The following is a 20,586-nucleotide window of genomic DNA, read 5'->3' as shown; positions in this document are numbered from 1 at the left end:
CTTTACCAGGATTGGGTTGTGGTTTGAGGTAACAGGTTGGCAAGCGTTCTAGATACGGCAGAAAGGTCAGTGATGACAAGGTCCAGGATTTGATCACCTCTTGTTGGAAATGCAACAATCTATTGAAAGCCCAAGCAGCTTGCAAGCTGTCCAGCTCGGCGGCCAGCTGAGTCTGTTATTCGGCTACCTATCCAGTCTTCATGATGGACATTGAAGTCTCCCAACGGCATGATGGAATGTGCATCGAACTGTCATTTTTGACAGGGTTTCAGTGTCCAGATAATCAAATATGTCATTGTTAGCACTGGGTGATCTGTACACGGCTACTATGAGTAGAGTCCAGGAATGTAAGGTGATTGTGAACCATATAAGTTCCATATCTGTGAGATCTCCTTTGACAGTCAGTTCCTTGTAGGCAGTACACTGCAAAGCCCCCTCCGGATAAGGCAGCTCTATCTATTTAGCAGCGCACGTTGCAAGCGGGTATTGCAATGCAGTCCGCTCCGTCTTCAACAGATGGGTCCAGGAATGTTTCCACCACGACGACAACTGTGGGTTCCTTCTCACTGAACAAGTTGGCCAGTTCTCCGATGTCGCATCTCAGGCCACGGATGTTGACCTCAACGATTCGCAGTTCCTTGTCTCGTAGTCGGTGGGCAGGCATGCGTCGTTTCCGTGTTGATCCGTCCTTACCTAGGCTTGGCATTGTTTCTTGTAGCAATTGAGGGTAGGGTTCAAGGGTTGCTGGCCCTTGACCCCAGACATACTTGAGCAGTGTGGTGGAGGTATAGGCTTTGCATGACCTGAGCCGAAAGCATCCGAAGACTCATAACAGATCGTGCTCAGGCAAGAGCTTACTCGGTCAAAGGTGGGGTGACCAGCGCTTTTGTTATACACCCACTACCCCATGATACAGTGCCAATAAAACGTTTGTGAACCCCTTAGAATGTTCACATATTTCACATATTTCAAACCTGAAATGTTATGAGATCTTAATCTAAGTCCTCATAGTTAAAGATAATCTGATTAAACAAATGACACGCAAACATGATACTTTTTCAACATTTATTTTTCCTCACACTATTGTACATTCAATAACCACGTGTGAACAAGTTTGTGAACCTTTAGATTCGACACCCCATTGAGCAGCAATGGCTGCAACGAAGCGTTTCTTGTAACCGTTGGTCAGTGTCTCTCACATCGGATTTGAGGAATGTTGGCCCATCCCTCCTCACAGAACTCCTTAAACTCGGTGACATTCGAGGGCTGCCTTGCATGTGTAATGTAGTAACTCGGCGGGAGACGACTTCACGGGTAACACACTCTTTATTTTATCAAACTCGTTCACAGGTGACTAACACCTACTTTGTATCTCGGGTGACAAACACCCACTTAGTATCTCGGGTGACAAACACCCACTTAGTATCTCGGGTGACAAACACCCACTTAGCTACTTGGCGACTAACGCCCACTGAGCTACTCGGATGACCAACATCCACTTAGTATCTCGGGTGACAAACACCCACTTAGCTACTCGGCGACTAACGCCACTGAGCTACTCGGATGACCAACATCCACTTAGCTACTCGGCGACTAACGCCACTGAGCTACTCGGGACACTCCCTGCCCGGGGTATCCGTCTCGACTGTGGGTCCCCAGCCCGACCCACGGGGGCGTCGGACCCCGGGTCCCACAGCCTCGCCTCCGAGCCACACAGGGCCCCGGTCCCCACAAGGGCGGCGGGACTAGGGGTCTCGGGGCACTAGGTCTTCAGCTCCGTCTTCGGGTCTTCAACTGGGTAACTCTCCCCGAGTGCTCTCGCGCGTCCCCCTTTATACCCCACCTGCGGACGTCGCTGCGAGCACCCACTTATTCGACCAATCGCTGGGCGCTGGCTACGATCCTGTTTTCCCACATCTCATCGTGCCTCACCACCCACGCCGCGCCGCCCCGTCATCTGTCACTCCCGGCGCGCGCGTCCACACCACGCCCACAACGCGTGCCCAACCCCGCACCCCGCGCCGCCCCGTGATCCATCACTGTCACAGTCGGCGCACGTCAACACCACCACTACACATGGACTGCTCGCTTCAGTCTGCATCACAGTGGACTTGTCGCTTGTGGTCATTCTAAACGTGTAGGCCATTATGTAGCCGGGGTCATGGTTAAAATTTGAAGAAAAAACATGACGCTGCAAATCACACAACTGAGATGACAGTTAGTCATCATCTCCCCTTACTGGCGGTCTGATGCCCACTGGCAGGCTGGTGCCGAGTCTCCTTGTGTGACGCAGCTGCTCCTGTGGTTGCCCTTCGAATGCTTCAATGTGTGATCTAAAACGCTTTGCATTGCTGAGGCGTTACATCTCCATATTAATGGAATGGCCACGGTGACCATGGTGACCACGGTGACCACGGTGACCACGGTGACCACGGCGGTCAGGGTGACCACGGTGACCACGGTGACCATAGCGGTCAGGATGACCACGGTGACCATAGCGGTCAGGATGACCACAGTAACCACGGTGATCACGACGGTCTTGGTGACCACAGCGGTCAGGCTGACCACGGTGACCACGGCGGTCAGGGTGACCACAGTGACCACGGTGACCACGGCGGTCAGGGTGACCATGGTGACCACGGCAGTCAGGGTGACCATGGTGACCACGGTGACCACGGCGGTCAGGGTGACCATGGTGACCACGGCGGTCAGGGTGACCATGGTGACCACGGTGACCACGGCGGTCAGGGTGACCATGGTGACCACGGTGACCACGGCGGTCATGGTGACCACGGTGACCACGGCGGTCAGGGTGACCATGGTGACCACGGCGGTCAGGGTGACCATGGTGACCACGGCGGTCAGGGTGACCATGGTGACGACGGTGACCACGGCAGTCAGGGTGACCATGGTGACCACGGTGACCACGGCGGTCAGGGTGACCACGGTGACCACGGTGACCACGGCGGTCAGGGTGACCACGGTGACCACGGCGGTCAGGGTGATCACGGTAACCACGGTGACCACGGCGGTCAGGGTGACCATGGTGACCACGGTGACCACGGCGGTCAGGGTGACCATGGTGACCACGGTGACCACGGTGACCACGGCGGTCAGGGTGACCACGGTGACCACGGTGACCACGGCGGTCAGGGTGACCACGGTGACCACGGTGACCACGGTGACCACGACGGTCAGGGTGACCATGGTGACCACGGCGGTCAGGGTGACCATGGTGACCACGGTGACCACGGCGGTCAGGGTGACCATGGTGACCACAGTGACCACGGCGGTCAGGGTGACCAGGGTGACCACGGTGACCACGGTGGTCAGGGTGACCACGGTGACCACGCTGCTCCGCCCCGAGCCGCCCTCTGCGTGGCAGGACGCGCAGAAGAAACGCCGTCCGCGAATGTCATCATACGGACAAATTCCTGTCATTGCTTGCAAAATTAGATTAGAAAATAGGGCACAAAAACAATCTTCGAGATAGGAGGGGGTCCCAATTTTATTTCGGGAGATGCAAGTCACGCTGAAGATCTCCGTTTGTTGCGGTAAGCTGCCGCCAACACCTTATACGATTCGCGAGGAGCGTCAGGGAAAAACGTGTTGCTGGAGCCACCAACCGGAACGAACGCGCTGCTGCAGTCCGCTACGGCCTCGTGGCGTTTTCTGGTCCGACACTGGTAGTGAGACTCAGCCATGAAGAGGGTTTATATCTGGTGTAGGCCAATCACTTTCAAAGACAATGCCATATATAATTATATTACCAGAGCCCTGTTCATCACCAGCACCGTGTGTGGTTAATGCAGACTTGATTCCTTGCAAAAGTCATCTATTTGTTGTGTGTGAACATCTTAACAGCTGTTTTATTTCCAGAGAGGGTAAACACCTCTTGTTTTTCAAGACTGAATCACTCCACCCACGCAAGACTGAGTCACTCCACCCACCCACGTAACTCTGCCCCCACCTTCTCTCCTGGGTTATCCACTCGGGGATATCACAAAAGAAAGGTGGAATGGCAGGCCCGCTTGAGATCCCACCGAGCGACCTATGTTATCCGCAGAATCGGAATATTTATTTGTACTGCAGGACATCCGATGAGCTGTGAAGCTCTTCCCCACCCCACCCTCCCCCACATATCCAGGAGACACGGGGTTGACCGGCCTGGGCACAACAACTAAATCATCCCCTCGACCGCCACTTGAAGCCACGCTTTAATCCACGTGCGGCGAGCGCCTTGGCATTTAAACTTGCGGCGAGCAGCGGCAAGATCCGTGATCTGCAACCCTGAGCTCACCGCTATGAATTCCCACAGCAGAAATGGCAGGATGGTATGTGCCTATGGAAGCGCACGAATGTTAGTGCTGTAAAGGCGGGATGTAATCGTCGGCGCTGTTCGTGCCCACAGCGGTCTTGATCTCTCTCTCTCTCTGTCTCTCTCTTCACTCCCAACGTTGGCAGCGCAGCGGTCGTGTGGGCCAGGGGCACGCTGCACCCTTGGGATGAGGCTCGTGTGACAGTCACAAGGACGTTGCAATTGGAGGGCCCAGGTGGTTGAGGGTGTCTGGTTGGCTAGTTCTGGGCTTCAACCGATCACTTCCCTCCTCAACCCAAACGCCACCTCCACACAACCAACAGACACACAGCCCATGGGGGTTGGATCTTTCTCATTTGCCGCACCATCATCGCGTCATTCACGCCAACTCAAAACACACATCGCTTTGCACGAGCATACAACAACTCACCGCCAAGACATACCTTTACTTTATGCATATGTAGGGGTGATACGCGCTGGAAGTAGGGATCGTGGGGCAGCGCGTGGTGATTGGCTGTGTAGTGGTGACGCGCGCTGACAGTGATGGATCGTGTGGCAGCGCGTGGTGATTGGCTGTGTAGTGGTGACGCGCGCTGACAGTGATGGATCGTGTGGCAGCGCGTGGGGATTGGTTGTGTGCGCTGACACAAGCTGGAAAAAGGGATCGTGTGGCAGCGCGTGGTGATTGGTCGACTAGGGTGGGTGCTCACATCGCGGTCCGCATAGGCTCCGTCTCCTCGGGAGCGGAGGGCTATATAAGGCGGTGCGCGCGGGCGCTCGAGGAGTTGGTGACCAGTGAAGACGGAGGAGGAAGAGATAGGGCCCTGAGACACCTAGTCCCGCTGTCCTTGTAAGGACCGGGACCCTGTGTGGCTCAGAGGCGGGACCTTGGGACCCGGGCCGGACGTCTGTGTGAGGGCCGGGCCGCGGGACCCAGTGGTCGTGACCCATACCCAAGCTGGGGTGGGTCTGTAGGTTCCCCCGGATGCTACGGGGCTGGAATGCCTGTGTGTGTGTAGCCGGGTGGAACGTGTAGCGTGAGCTGTAGTAACCACACGTGTCGGGTGGAACGTGTAGCGTGAGCTGTAGTGACCACACGTGTTATTGTGGCAAGACAAGTGTTAATAAAGTGTGCAACCCGTCAAGTGGTCTCCCGCCGTAATTTACAATACTACACATATAAAGTGAAGATAGTATGTGAATATATATTTTTTATGTTGAGTTTACGTATCAAAGTGATAACGCTTCGAGTGACAGAGTTTGTGCCAGACATGTGCCATCCGTGTGCGTATGTGAACAACAATAACCCCGACTCGACTCGAACCACATCCACCCGATGGAGACCCACAGCTTGGAAGCAGCCGTCTTAACGAAAGGGGCCATCCATGGAGGGCGTATAGGGGCGTCTACTGACAATGTGCGTACGCATAGGCAACGGAGGGGGGGGGGGTGAAGCCTCGATAATAATTTGTCTTCATTGGCCTTCAAATAAGTTAGTCCGGCGATGTGGACTATTTGTTTGCTTTAACACGTCAGTATTCTTCTTGGTTCTTTCGGTAAAGTCACGTAGAAGGGAAATAACAAAATAATAAAAATAAAACATAATAAAATTCTCACGACGTTTCGGCCACAACGCAAGCAGCCGTCCTCAGGTGAAGAACAGGTCTGTCGGGGGGGGGGGGGGGAAGGGGGTGCGTCAGGCGTATGTATGCAGGTGGGGGAGGGGAGCGTAAAAAGTTTGCGTGCATACAGGGAGGGGGGGGGTCAAGTTTTCGGGAGTGAGCGAGGGGCACGTGGATCAGCGAACGAACGCAAATCGGGGCACGTCGAGTTCGAAGAGGTGGGTTCGGATAGGCCGTGCGGTCACCGTGGTCACGCGAGCGATGGAATGTGGCAGCCAAAGGAAAACGCACGACAGCCCAACCAGCAGCGATGGAGCAACGGGATCGGTCGACGTACAGGAGTCGCATGGATCGCACGGTATTGCAAGACCACGAGGGAGAATGACATGGGGGGAAGCCTTCATCCAGCAGTGGATAATGAATGGCCGACTATGACCTCACTAAGTTGAAATGAAATATCACGCCGTTAACTTTTTTTTCTGTAAGATTACCCGTGGAATTATACACATACATAAGCGATATACAATGATATATTCCCAGTGTCATTACACATGTCTATGCTGGGGTCATGCCATGCACCCCTCTGTTAGAGCAGCCCACAGAAGGCGACATCACAGAAGGCGACATCCCAGAAGCGAGATCCCACCGTGTCACCGGTCTCATCTCGTACCCAGTGTCGATGCAGCAGCAGATGTCCCAACGTGCGAGCATGACAGTCAGGCAGGCGCGTCTCTCCCGATTAACTCGGAGCTGGAACGTCACCAAAGTGAATGCGCAAATTTACTGTCGTTTCATTTCTCGTGTTGTGAGCGCGAGTAATTTGGCAACAGGTCGAGGTCGTTAACTCGTTAGCCCTTTAGAGGCGAGTTTGATCACGGATGGCTCAAGGCAGGTTGTGGCACAACAGGCTTTTCAGCGGGACCGGCGCAGAAGTGCTGACGACGAGCCAACCAGAACCACCCTCGTTTAGAATCAACCTCTCACATTGGTAATGTTTTTACTTAGGGAATTAGTGGCGCAAAGATGCTCAATAGTCGCGAGCCGGTCCTCGATCAACCGCACGGCATCAATCTTCTGCTGAACCCTCGCACCGATAAGATGGAACACACATCGAAATGTAGTCTGCGCGCAACACACCACAAGACTTGTTAATTTGGTATTTTTTTTATTTACTTAGAATTGAAACCGAGACGAGTAAACATCTTTACCTTGTATGTCACACCCAAACCCTGCCACCACACTCCCCCCCACCCCACCGCTTCAAGGCAAATTTTATTAAACAAGGCACTGTGACACGAGAATGTCATGTGAATGAAGGGGCGGGGGTGGGGGATTTGGGGTATGTGCGGTGGGGGTAGATGGGGGGTGGATGGGGGGGTGGGGAGGGGATTAAAACCGCAAATTGGCAGGCACAGGTTGTGTTTGTAAAACGGACCCTTGGTGCCACGTGCACAGCTTGTTTTTCTCACAATGAGGCCCACAAAGTTGGCATCGCAGATGCACGTGGTTCCCTGGTCAATGAATGTGGGTCACGGTCGAAATTACATTTTGTCCCAAGTGCTTGCAATCAGAGGGGGATTTGCAGTAACCTGCGTCGCACTGCCGTTCCTCTGGCGTGACACATTTAATGAAAGAGCAGCTATGATACTGCTGGCTCACGCCACCGCGTGCAAGGGCCGCCTCTCGAGGGTACTTGGCCTACTTCTCCACGGTGGTCAGACGAACCGCAGTGAACCCGTTTCTACTGTCGGGCGGACAAAGGCGGTGGTGGGGGGGGGGATTTAAGAAATATTTCGTGCCAGGAGATTAAAAAAAAATCCACGATCCTCTGGATTGCAAGTCCAGTGCGCTAACCATTGCACCATGGCAGGATCCCGGACCCAAACAAACACAAGTATGCCTCTGGCAAGCCACATTTAGGAACGAGGGCGGCCGTGTCACTTTGCAGAGAGATAAATGGGCAAGGGTCGTGCCCCGAGTGGCCGATGGGCAATGTGGGCAGAGCTCAGTGTGAGCCAAGTGTGGCTGTGAAACCGCATGCCACACCAGTTGGGGATTCCACCCCCCACGCACGCAGACAAGGAGACATAAGTGCATTTGGGTCCTTGCGAGCAGCTTGCGAGAAAGACATTTTGCAGCGAGTTCCTTTCAACGCTCCAGCAGCTGTCGCACATGGAACTCTGGCTACAAAGTAACCAGTTCCGCCACCACATGCAGCATTCCCCGTTACTGCACATAGGAGTTTGATTATTGCCGTATTTAGAACTAGCCATGCATAGGACTCGGGAGGTGATCATGGAAGTGAAGCAAAAGTGGCTGACAATCACGGGACACTGCTTGCTACAAGGCTTCATACGAAGGGCTCCCTGGCCGACACGCAAACTCCAGCCACTCCACATGCCCTGCCTCAAGAGACGTGGGCCAGCCAGTGTGGGAATCGCCTGCACGCGGGGAGAGGAATGCTTTACGGGGTCTCGCAAAGCAAAAAAGGCAACCATTGTATTCCTCAAGGTTGTTTTTTTTTCCCTAAAAAGCTTGACTAATTGAGCAAAATGCAGGCTGGATTCAAGGATTATCTTTGGCTCCCGATCAACATCATTTCTGGGAATTATATGTATGGGAGGGGGTAGGGGGGTAATCCGCTGTCTCAATCAGACTCAAACTTCGCCATGACCCTGTTCGACTTAAACTTACCCTACATTCTCGCCTCCCCTCTCTCAGCCCACCGTCCTCTCCCTGCGCCCACTCCACTCCCAAACGGCAACGCTTTGCGTGGGAATCTCCTGGGCACATTTCGCTCAGAGCAGTGGTTCTTAAACCTGGGGGTGCACGCACCACCTGTGGGTGCGAGATGCCCTTTCTGGGGGTGCGAGGCATGTCATTGACATTTTTGTTAAGAAGGTAAATCATCGATAACACAAATGAAGCACGGGCATGTAAGTACAACATACTTGGTTTCATCAAACCTTTGTGTTTAGTAACATAAAATGTTGTAACCATTGAGAAACCAAAGGGGTGCAAGGCTGCAGGAAAGGTTAAGAACCACTGGCTTCCCCCTCTGCTGCTGCCCACCCCAGTATCAAACTCCTTTTCCCACTCCCTCTCCCCGTTCTTCTCGTCGAGGCTAACAAAACGTTACCACCATCTACGACCGATTTCCTTTCTTCCTCAATCTCATTCTACCTCTCCTGCATTGTAGTCGGGTTTTCTCCCATATACCCTTTAGCAATTGCTACATAGTGTATTAAAAACACACACACACCTCTTCCGCTCCATCCACAGCTGCCTCTTTTGAATATCAAAGGCCCGTTGTCCCACTCCTGAACAGGAGCTTCAGATATGATAATACACACACTGATAGTCGTGACCGGTGTAAGTCCTAATGGCGTTCCAACAGGGCCTAGAAAGGTGAAACTTGGCACACAGTCGAGTGGACGTCTACAAAACCAGACAATCAGAAACGCAAACATTTTAAAATTTGGTTCCGTAAAAACTGTAGCTCATAAATCGACTGGCTTTACTTATGGGCAGCGTTAGCCAAAACAATTTACATTACTTTCAGTTCCGTGCTGGACACTCACAAATGTACAATCGCCGTCATGAGCAAATCAAGCATCTGACCTATGGAGTGCCAGGCTAAAGCCGATAATAGACGGGGGGGGGGGGGCAAAATCTATTACCGGGAGCTAGTAATAATCATCATCAGCCATGGTCAATCTATTGCTGATTGAAGGCTCGCCCCAAGTGGCCGCCATCTCTCACGCCGCTGCGCAGTAACAATCCACCCGGCAGCTGCGCACGAGGAGCGGATTTCACTGCTCCATCTCCTCGGTGGATGTCCACTGGGACGCTACCCGATCATTGGCTGCGTCGTTAAGTCTCAGCCTCCTCCACCCATCAGCCCTTGTAGCCCTGGACCCGTTTGGCCCGATCCCAATTAGTTTCTCAGCAGCGTGACCGAGCCATCGCTTCACAGATCGCACCGGTCACGCGTGCGGTGTAAGGCGACTAAAGCCCACTGTGGAAGGTCGCTCACAAGGTCTGGGTGTAACAGAAAGAATGCCGCCTCCCCCAATGTCACTCATCCAACGAGTAGTTCCACCGCTGCTTCCGTTGTTTGCGTCTCTCTGTACAAAAATAAACGCTCCAAAAAAAAGAAATTTGGTTTACCTTTAAGTCGGTAACTCTCTTTTCGTGAAAAGTGCAAAGTTAAGTCATCACGGCCGTGTGATTGGTTTCTCCTGGCAGTGCTTCGCTCACTCGGGTTAACGCGTCCCAGCCGGTCGACGGTGTCCGTCCAACATTCGAACCGTGCTCCCGCAATGACGCGCGGTCAAAAACCTTGGCGACCGCTGCCGGGCTGGGGGTGTCGGGATGCAGGGGGCCTCGTGCGTAAGTTTGGGATACGGCGAGAGGGTTGCCGCGCTATCATTCTTTGACGATACGTTCAATTTCACGATGTGACGTTTACCGTTTGCCGTCAGTATCCCTTAGCTGTGTAGTTGCGATTTACATTTGGATCGTCTTTGTGCTTGTTCCTGCACTTGCACAGTACTGAATGAAGATCGCTGTAAAATGTTGCTCACAACTGCAGTGTGCGCAACATGAGCCTGCCAGAAGTCTGGTGCTCGTCGTCATGTGACGATCGCAGTCCGTGCCGCCAGAAAACGACGACATCGCATAACCACCATGGCCCTTATTTCCCACGGAAAACGTTTAAAATGTACGAATGTAACGGGTTGCAGATATTACCTTTCGAACTTTGATTATTCTTATACATTTTCATTATTGCTTTTCCAGAAATGCTTTTGTTTTTTAAGAAGGAAATTCAATATTTCAGAAAAATTCTACGGAAAATGATAATTGCGATACGATGATAATTAGCTTAAACGGTCGACACGATTATCGTGGATCTTTCTATCGTACGATCCATCGTAGTATCACGGCAACCCCTGGATCGAACAGAGACCAGCCTGGTACCAAGCCAGCCAAAAATAAGACCTCTAGGATTTTACACTCGAGGTCTTGGGGAGGCCCTTGCAAGGTGATTGATGCCTTGGGTGGCACGATGCCACCCCCCCACCCCCTCCGCCACACCACACAATGGCACACTGTTCCTTTACCAGCGGGGATCTCGTTATCGCCAAACTCTCATAACCGTAATACAGCACCACCCTGTGAAGACCGCCACCACTTGCATCTCACACGCATACAGTCCTCGTGTCAATCGTGAGGAGGGTTATTTTCTCATACTTTGCCATGCTGGCCGATGCCTGCTGGTCAAGGCAGTAATAAGTAAGGACATGGGAAGCATAGAAGTACAGCACAGAGAATGGAACTTGCTGCACTGTCCCCTGCCGCCCACAACTGAGCACACAGCAGCTCCACACGTGCACAGAACAAGACCTGGTGCGCACGGCCGTTGCCCACGCAAGCGCAACGAGGGCTTCAACCCTGCTCAGCTTCGGACATCCAGGCACGTTGCTGATTATTTGGTCATAGGCGCGCCATGCTGGGCGAGAAGTCAAAAGTGGTCGTCCTGCATAAAGGACTTTGGCCCCACAAGAGGAATGTGCAATGTCCATGGCTGGCTCCGGACCTCCCAGACAAGACGGGCGCTGGGGCTGTATGCACACGGATTCCTCCGAGCACGTGTTCGCCAGGCCACCTGGCCACACCTTGGGCAACCCCAATCGCTCCACATGGTGCTGCCAGTGCTGCTAGTGGTCACATGGAACCAGCCAGGGAGAGGGGGAGGGGGAGTGGGGGGAGGAAGGTCAAATCGGGTGAAGTGGGAGGGAGTGCGAGAGGTCGGGTAAAAGAAGGGCGGTTTCGCCTCTCCGCTTCGTCACTCCGGCTCGCCACCGCAGCTCACCGCTCTTGGCCCCCTTGTCATTTGATTTTTATAAACGATAAATACTTGTGTCGTATTTACATGGAAACAAAGATATGTGCACGTTAGTAAAGGCTATACAAATATCTCGGAAGTTAAGGCAGCTTCTCAATTATTTATAAAAAATAAAGAATACACTCTTTATATAAGAAATCTTTGATTACACTTCGATACAAATCTAAGATGGCACTAAGTGAGGGATTTAAATTATTGGCGTGAAGAATCGTGAATCCAGCGTTCTCCTGGCCCCTCGTCGAGTCTCTCCTCTCGTCATCAACGTCTCGAAGACGGCGTCCGTGGAGCCCCACGGTTCATCCTCATCACCCCTTGTCGTGGCCGTCATCGCCGCGGTGACTCTCACGAGCCGTCGGTGTCTCGGTCACGGTGATTATTTACATCTTTTCAACGCGCGTCCCACCACCGGAGTCAGCTCCGCTTCCACCCGTCGCCGTGATCCCCTTCACACGCTCCATCGTCACCATCACCGCCCACCTCATCTTCACTGCCGTCGCCATCTTTGTCGCAATCACCACCACAGCCACTCTCGCGGAGTGTCTCTCCAATTGTCAGCATCACTTCGACGATCGGAAAGCAGCGCCCCAAGTGATCCACAGCCACGATCACGGCGAAGACAATTCAATGCCACGCATCGCAACCGAGAGGCCCAAACTCAACCCAGGCTCCAACCGGCGGGGCCACCTCAGCCGATGTGCCTGGCTCGAGGTTGGAGACAACAGCCCCACACCACCCCAAAGACGCCGATGATCGGGAGACGACTCAGGCGGTTGCAGAACACGCGAGAGAACGGGGGGGGGGGGCGACCCCTCAGCAAAGGCCCAACGCTCCCCCTCCAGCGCAGCCGCAACCCCCGCCTGCGGCTTGCGACGAGCGGAACAGCCAGTGGCACGGCGAGCGCCGTTCCGAGGCGGCGACGAGCCGTCGGGAGGCGTCTCAGGGGAGGACGCGCCGCCCCCGCCAGGCGCCGCTGGGCCCAACCGCGCCACCGCAGAGGCATCAACCGGCGGCTCGCACGGCAAGCGTGGAACAGGTTGGGGCGGAGGCGGGATGGGTGGGGAGGGGGAGGGGGCTTTGAGAGTTGCACGGCCGTGGGGGGCGGGTTTGAGGGGGCGGGGAGGGGGGGGCCCGTCGTCTCGTTGGGGGCTACGGCGGACAAGGCGGAGGCCCCGCAGGGAAGCCCGCGGGAGCCGCCAGGGCCGTCAGTGCCAGCAGACGAAAGGGTGGCGCAGGAGCTGCTCGCCGGAGGGGCGCTGGTGCGCCGCCACGAAGACGCGTCGCAGGAAGTCGCGGCCGTGCTCCGACAGGCTGGAGGGGAGCTGGGGGTTGGTGGGTTGTGTGGCAATCTTGAAGATGGCCGCCATGGCCTCGTACTCGGCCCAGGGCGGCCGCTCCGTCAGCATCTCCACCACGGTGCAGCCGACGCTCCTGTCGGTGCGAACATACCGTCATGTGGTGGGAACACAACGAGGACACGGCATGTCCATCCCATCATGAATGCACCGCGCTGATCGCACAGAGCAAGCTCTTCAGAATAACACTGTTTTAAGTCTGTTGCGAAACTTGTTACATACAAACCATTTTCACAAATCTTAAATAACAGATTCTCGTTCGCACGATTCGACGCTTGCATTACGAGCATAAAAATCTCCTTTACCCGATCTTTGTGCGCGTGTGTGTCACGGTGGTTGCGGGGGTCTAGGCACGGGACACGCGGCGTGTGTCACCAACACGGTGATCCCCGAGGGAGGAGGATCGAGGTGTTGATTACTTTGGCTCGGGTTGCTGCTTCCTGTGGAAAGTTGGCCGTGACCTCTGCTCACCTACCCCGGTTCCCCCACGCACAGGAATTTCACACCCTGCCACGGCAGGGCAGCCAGATTTATTGTTCCAGCAAGTGCGAGAGACAAACAACAACAGCAGAGTGCTGTGCACTGGATCAGGCTTCCCAGGGCCACTAATAAGGGAGACAGAGCCCTTCACAAGACGGCCTTCAACAAAGAAAGGGTCCGTTTCATTTGTGCCTTTCACCTTATTGGTACTCCACTGGCTGCCCAGTGGGGTGTTTGACTCGTCTGGGCTCTACATACTCTTTCATTTGTTCCATCTCATTTGTTCCGATTTATTCTGAACATTTTCCTTCGAGTGAAACATTAGAATGTGCACAAATTAAACCGCCGTAAAAATGATTCTCACACACGCCACTGTATGAGTGCACACATCGTAATCTGAAGAATCAACTTTAGTAATCATCGTCATCGTCAGCCAAGAACAATCCACCGCTGGTTGAAAGGCTCTCGAGGTCACGATGCGGCGATTCACTCGGCACGTGCACACACGAGCCGACGTCACCGTCGCTCCGCCTGCCCGGTGGGCTTCCCGTCGTTTGGCCTCCGCTGTTCTTCTCGACTGCCGGCCCTCCTCCTCTCTTCTCGTGACACGTTGTGCCCAAACCAAGTCTCCAACTTTAACGATCGAATCAATACATCGGCATCCCCTGTGCCGCACCCTACGCACTACCGCCCCGAGCCCCCACAACGACCGAAATAACGGGGCAACGACGCAGGGAGTGGCGTCGGGGGAGGAGGGGGGGGGTGCCGGGGCTCTGGAGGGTGACCCCAGTCTTCCCCACGCCACCCTCCGCCCCGCCTCGCCCCCTCCGCGCGTGATTGTCTGCACCAGGAAACAGGATGTGCATTATTTCTAAAATAACACCGCAAGCCGCCTTCTCCTTTCACGAGCGCCGAGCGCTGCTCGGCCCGGGGACGCCGGCGGCAGGCCTGCAGACGCCCCGCGCCAGCGGCGCCCCCGCGCCTTACCGGGCGCCCACGGGTCCCCGTCCAACGAGACGAGAGAGCTGCTCTCTCGTCTCGTTGGATAAGATGATCATTTGAAGCTACTCGCTTGGGATTTCAGATGGCAGCAATCGCTGCCCCCGGCCGGCAGACAAGTGGCCACTCGCAGGCCAGGTGCCGGGTCACCGTTGTGACGCACAGGAACAGCTGCAACTGGGGGTGCCCTTCCGTACGAGTTGCAATGCAAGACTCGCAGACTAAAATAACACTGCAATGTAAGACTCACAGACTAAGAGGCTGATAAGACTTTATGTGGCATAGCTATGGAATGTGCAGGGACCGCCACCATGGACCACGCCCCACGGGCCATGTTATGGAGAAATTGGACAAAAAAGGGGCTCCACTGTTTTCCTTGCACCAGGGTCAATGCGCTTCACCACTCCCGCACCTCGTGCCACGTGTGTGCCCAAGAGTGCCCCCCATGTGTGCCAGCATGTCCCGTGTGCCGCCCCCTTGTGTGTCGCCCCCGTGTGCCCCCCACCGTGTGCCCCCCCACCACGTGCCGCCCCCGTGTGCCGAGCATCACTCACCAGATGTCGGCCTTGCGGCCGTAGCCCTCGCCGCTGATCACCTCGGGGCTCATCCAGTAGGGCGTGCCGCTCACCGTCTTCATGCCGGTGCCCGTCAGGCAGATCGTCTGCAGGCGTTTGCTGGCGCCAAAGTCTCCCAGCTTCACGTTGCCCGCAGAGTCGCGCAGAATGTTGGCTCCTGGGGGCACAAGTGCCAGAGGTCCACGCCGGTGACGCAAGGCTTCACTTCGCCCCTCCTCCTTCAACGCCGCTGGCTTCCTGTTCGCCTTTTCAAATAATTGACGCTCGTCTTTAAATCTCTTCATGGCCATGCCCACCCTCATCACCTCGCCTCTCTCATCTCCTTCCACGTCCCCTCGTCTCGTCCTCTTCGTTCTCAATCTTCTCTCTGTCTCTCTCTTTTCCTTCTTCTCCCTGTGCCCAATCCCGTTTTCGGTCCTTCTCCCTCCCTGCATCCCTCCACTGGAATCAACTTGCCCTGTGCATTGAGCAATGCCCCCTCCTTAACCTCCTTCTGCCCTTCGCTTAAAGCTCCACCTCTTACCTATTGACCATTCTCTTCCTCTTCCCTCCCCTCGCCCCTCCACTCATTCCTGCCCCTCCACTACTAACACGTGATCCCCAAGTACTCCTCTATCGCTGTCACTCATTCCTCAATGCTTGCCTGCCCCTGCCATCTAGATCATTCCGTTTTGTGTCAACCTTTTTTTCATCTACATCAAGAACCTTGAGTAAAGGCGCTCATGTGTGTAAATAGGTGTCTGTGGGTGTGAGGGGGTGTGTGAGGTGGTGTGTGTGTGTGAGGTGGTGTGCGTGTGTGAGGTGGTGTGTGTGAGGTGGTGTGCGAGGTGGTGTGCGTGTGTGAGGGGGTGTGCGAGGTGGTGTGTGTGTGTGAGGGGGTGTGCGAGGTGTAGTGTGTGTGTGAGGTGGTGTGCGTGTGTGAGGTGGTGTGTGTGAGGGGGTGTGTGAGGTGGTGTGCGTGTGTGAGGTGGTATGTGTGAGGGGGTGTGTGAGGTGGTGTGTGTGTGAGGGGGTGTGCGAGGTAATGTGTGTGCGAGGTGGTGTGCGTGTGTGAGGTGGTGTGCGTGTGTGAGGTGGTGTGTGTGAGGGGTGGTGTGCGTGTGTGAGGTGGTGTGCGTGTGTGTGAGGGGGTGTGTGAGGTGGTGTGCATGTGTGAGGTGGTGTGCGTGTGTGTGAGGGGGTGTGTGAGGTGGTGTGTGTGCGAGGTGGTGTGCATGTGAGGTGGTGCCGTGTGAGGTGGTGTGTGTGCGGTGATGCCGTGTGAGGACAGTGGTCCGTTCGTGTGTGTTGGTGCGGTAAGTAAAAACACGAGCACTAGGAAGTTCAAGGTGGCCGGGCGTAGTGTTGGCCATGCATCCCCTCCTGCTCCGCGTTGCCTCAACAGGCACTCGTTGAACAGCACTCGTCCCAACAGCCTGTCTAAGGCCGCACGGGGCGGGGCTCGCCGCGATTGCGTGCTGGACGCGGCGTGGTGCTTACGTACCCTTGATGTCACGGTGCACGATCATGTTAGAGTGCAGGTAGTGCACGCCCTCCAGGATCTGGCGCGCGTACCGCCGCGTCAGGTTCTCCGTCAGCGCCCCGTAGGCCTTCAGCTGGTCCTTGACGGAGCCCTGGGAGCACCGCACGCACACGCGCAACCGCGGGGCGGTCAGACGGCTGCCGGCGCTCGCCCCAACGCGCCGGCGCGGGGTTGTAACCACGGCGAGCCGCTCGTAGCCGCGTCACGACTTCATCCCTCGTCCACCTGCCGCGGGCGATTCGATGAATTTGTCACGGTCGTTGGGGGCCGCGATTGGATTCAAGCGTCACTTTCCTTTCGTGTCGTTTTTTTATCATCTCGCTTGTGTTGTTTCTCGTTTGTCTCACTTTTTTTGGCAGGTTAACTTGCTCCGACAGCCTATATGTTACGTGAGCGTCATCATCATCAAATAATACACAAACACCCGGCACAAAAAAGCACTCGGAATATTTGGGCACTGTGCAAAAACCATCAGTAGTCCCTAAAGAACTGCCATTGCATAACTCACAGAAGCCGATTGATTTCTATACACGAGTTTCTTGCGTACGTCACTTGAAACTCACGGTGGTGTTTTGGTGGTACTGCTGCTGCTGCCTTGGCGTTGGCGCAAAAGCACAATTAACAAAAATAATAACTCCAACACGTTCGTCAATAACACTGCGAGTGGCCTTAACAGAGGCCACTCGACCTCTCTCACCTGTGCTGTGAAGAAGGGACATTTCACAAAAACGTCACCGATTATTTACAGCTCTCCAATTGTTCTTGACGCAGCCCAGGCGACGCCGTCCCACGTGTCTCCCGACGAAGCGAAAGACCGAAAGACGCGGCAATGATTCGCTGAGCGGGGGGGGGGGGGGGAGGCGTACCCCAGGCATGAACTCCATGAAGATGGAGAGGGTGCGCTCCACGGCGTCCTGCAGGCAGCCGAAGTACTGCACGATGCGCTCGTGGTGCAGGTTCTTCAGCAGCTGGATCTCACACTCGAGTGCCTTCACCTCCTGCACACGCCGGCGGTGGACGCACACCGCCACCACCATCGTCAGATCAGAACACCAAACTACCATCACACCACACTGTCACACCAAACCACCACCACACCACCACAACGTAACACCATCGCACCAAACCACAACACCTGACCAACACACAACCATCACACCACACCGTCACACCAAAACTACCACCACACCATCGCACCATACCACAACACCTCACCAACACACAACCATCACACCACACCATCACACCAAACCACCACCACAACATAACACCATCGCACCAAACCACAACACCTCACCAACACACAACCATCACACCACACCGTCACACCAAAACCACCACCACACCGCAACTCACCTTGTATTACTGTGGAATTACATCATAGCATAATGCCACAGCATAACACCTTGTGATACAATAACACAATGTCATACCTTAACACCAACTCACACCACGACACCACACCATGCTCTCATACCATACCAACAAGACAAAACATTAACACTACGATTTTAAAAAAATGTACAACTTTACCAATTATTACATTTCCCGGCCACCTAGGACCCATTTCGTACAGAGAGGGTCCTTGCCTACAGCATCTCACTCAGCTGATGAGACACCGGATGTCAAATCCAGTCCCGAGTTTGCCTGTACCGAATCAATGGTGGTGAAAAGATGCACTCCTGTTGGACCAATGGGTCGTGTAAGCAAAACACTTGTGTTCTTCACGTGGACGAGACCGACACATGCAGGCGTCGGCGGCATCCGCTCATCTATTTTGTTCTTTGAATTCTTCTCAACGACGACGCCGCCGCCGCCACTGCACGTGAGCGTGGGCGCCCCCGTGCCCGCCCCTCACCTTGCTCGTCTCCAGGCTGTCGGGGTCGAACTGCACCTGCTTGACGGCGAGCTCGCGCCCCGTGTCGGCGTCGTAGCACAGGAACACGCGGCCAAACGCGCCCTGGCCCAGCAGCTTCCCCAGCCGCCAGTTCGTGGGCGCCCGTGGGGCTGTGGGTGGCGCACGGCACGAGGGGTGGAGGGGGGCGGAGGACGATTGAGGGAGAGGGCATGGCACGACCAACAGGGGCACGTGGCGAGGGCGTGGGCGACGGGGGCGTGCGACGGAAGGCACGACCACTTGTGCTGCTGCCATCTGCAGCCCAGCAGTGGGTTTTGGGAGTTTCACAAATCTCTGCGTGATCCACCAACCCCTGCCTCCAAAGTTCCGGATCACAGGCTTGTGCCACCACACACCTCCCCACCTCCCCCGCCCCCCCCCCACCCCCGACGAAAGGAAAAGGGGTTATACATTGCACGACCACAAATACAAGTGGCAGCATCACAAAGTTTGACTTTTTCGTGCTCAATCACGGGAAAAACAATGGCTTATTGAGCGGGAGGGGAAGCGCCCGCTGCAGCTGGCAGCTAAATGTAACGAGCTCCCGTGAGCACGATAACATCTGTGGCCCGCCGAATCTGTGGCTGCCGCCCAGAGGTTGACCCCAGCCAAACGCCGCTGCTCGCCACGACCAGACACGACCACACAACGCGAACCACAGCAGCAGCCGCAACCACGACGCCAGCGGCGATAGGCCACAACGCCAGCGGTGCTTGACAACAACCGCGGCGTACGAGCGGCGTCTGTCCAAAAGCAACGACGCCGGCCCAAGTGCCCACAACCACAGCATTGTCTGACCACAGATATTGGGGAGGGGGGGGGCCCTAGGCACGGTTGGGTGTTTACAGGAACATATCACAGAGACAGTGGGTGCGAGTGCATACAGGGAGAGGCTACACGGGAGATGAGGGAAGGGGAGGTGCTAACCTTCCTGTCCCTTTAAAAAGAGAAGTCTGAGTCTGACCAGGTTATATATATTTATAACCAATGAGGATGTTCGGGGGGGGGGGAGGTTTGAAGTATAGTATCTAACCGCAGCAGCAGCAACCACAACAACATGGGGAGACCTTTGCCCAGCAGTGGGATGTTACAGACCGAGAAACAACAACAAGAGAGGAGACACGTACATGCGGAGACCAGTGCAACAAAGACGGTGCAAACGAGACATGGCAGAGCAAACACGACAGGCGTTAGCAACGAGACAGAGAGAGACAAATTAGGATCGCCTCTCCAATCAGAGCGTGACTCCCCAAAATCGCGGAAATTCGTCGGGATGGCGGGGGAGAGGGCTCAGTCGTTCAGACGTTGATCGGCCCCCACACGCCAGGGCACACCTCCCCCCACGCCGGTGTTCAAATTGGAAATTAAATTATCGACGAAAAAAATCATCACGCGCGACGACGACCAGGACTGCCGGCCCACCAGGGATCAAAGCGTGGCCGACTTTGCCACGACCGAAGTTAAATGAAGACGGGAACTGAGATAACTTAGCAGAGAGAAAGACAAATAGAGGTAACTGGCTTTATCTCCATAAATGTAAAAAGCAAAGTTGTGAATATGTCTGTTCAAAATGTTTAGCATACTTCCCGACATGCAACAAACTGTACATTTGGCATGTGGGTACTTTCCAGACTGTACACCATGCTAAAATTATTAAAACATACTTGTTTTTTTTGGGGGGGGGGGGGGGGGAGCACAATAATGCATATATTTTTTGCACACCAAGTGAGCTGTGACGTCCAATCTGTCACGTGATCCGCGCACGTGGAAGCGTAACGCAAAGTAGTGTAGCGGTTAGCGCGCCGCGCTACAAACCCGGCGACCCGAGTTCGATTCTCGCTCACGGCCACCACCGGTGACGATTATTTGAACCAGTCCTGGGCCTCCCCTAGGTCGACATAGCCTCAGCCTCA

General features: G+C 54.9%; 1 protein-coding gene across 1 annotated transcript in view; it reads right to left on the bottom strand.

Moving 5' to 3' along the window:
• Window positions 1-7,097: 7,097 nt before the first annotated feature.
• The window catches only part of LOC144943512 (mitogen-activated protein kinase kinase kinase 3-like), a 46,689-nt gene continuing 33,200 nt past the window's right edge, over window positions 7,098-20,586 (bottom strand). Inside the window, exons 14-18 of the mRNA XM_078871029.1 lie at window positions 18,635-18,783; window positions 17,643-17,774; window positions 16,738-16,867; window positions 15,234-15,411; window positions 7,098-13,276 (exon numbers count right to left, since the gene is read on the bottom strand). Of these exons, the coding sequence (XP_078727155.1) occupies window positions 13,051-13,276; window positions 15,234-15,411; window positions 16,738-16,867; window positions 17,643-17,774; window positions 18,635-18,783 (815 nt within the window). The 3' untranslated portion in view covers window positions 7,098-13,050. The remainder of the gene's footprint in view (window positions 13,277-15,233; window positions 15,412-16,737; window positions 16,868-17,642; window positions 17,775-18,634; window positions 18,784-20,586) is intronic.

Source organism: Lampetra fluviatilis, chromosome 31, assembly GCF_964198595.1.
Source record: "Lampetra fluviatilis chromosome 31, kcLamFluv1.1, whole genome shotgun sequence".
Taxonomy (NCBI): Eukaryota; Metazoa; Chordata; class Hyperoartia; order Petromyzontiformes; family Petromyzontidae; genus Lampetra; species Lampetra fluviatilis.
Note: the sequence above shows the minus strand (reverse complement) of the source record. Positions and strands in the feature narration are given on the sequence as shown.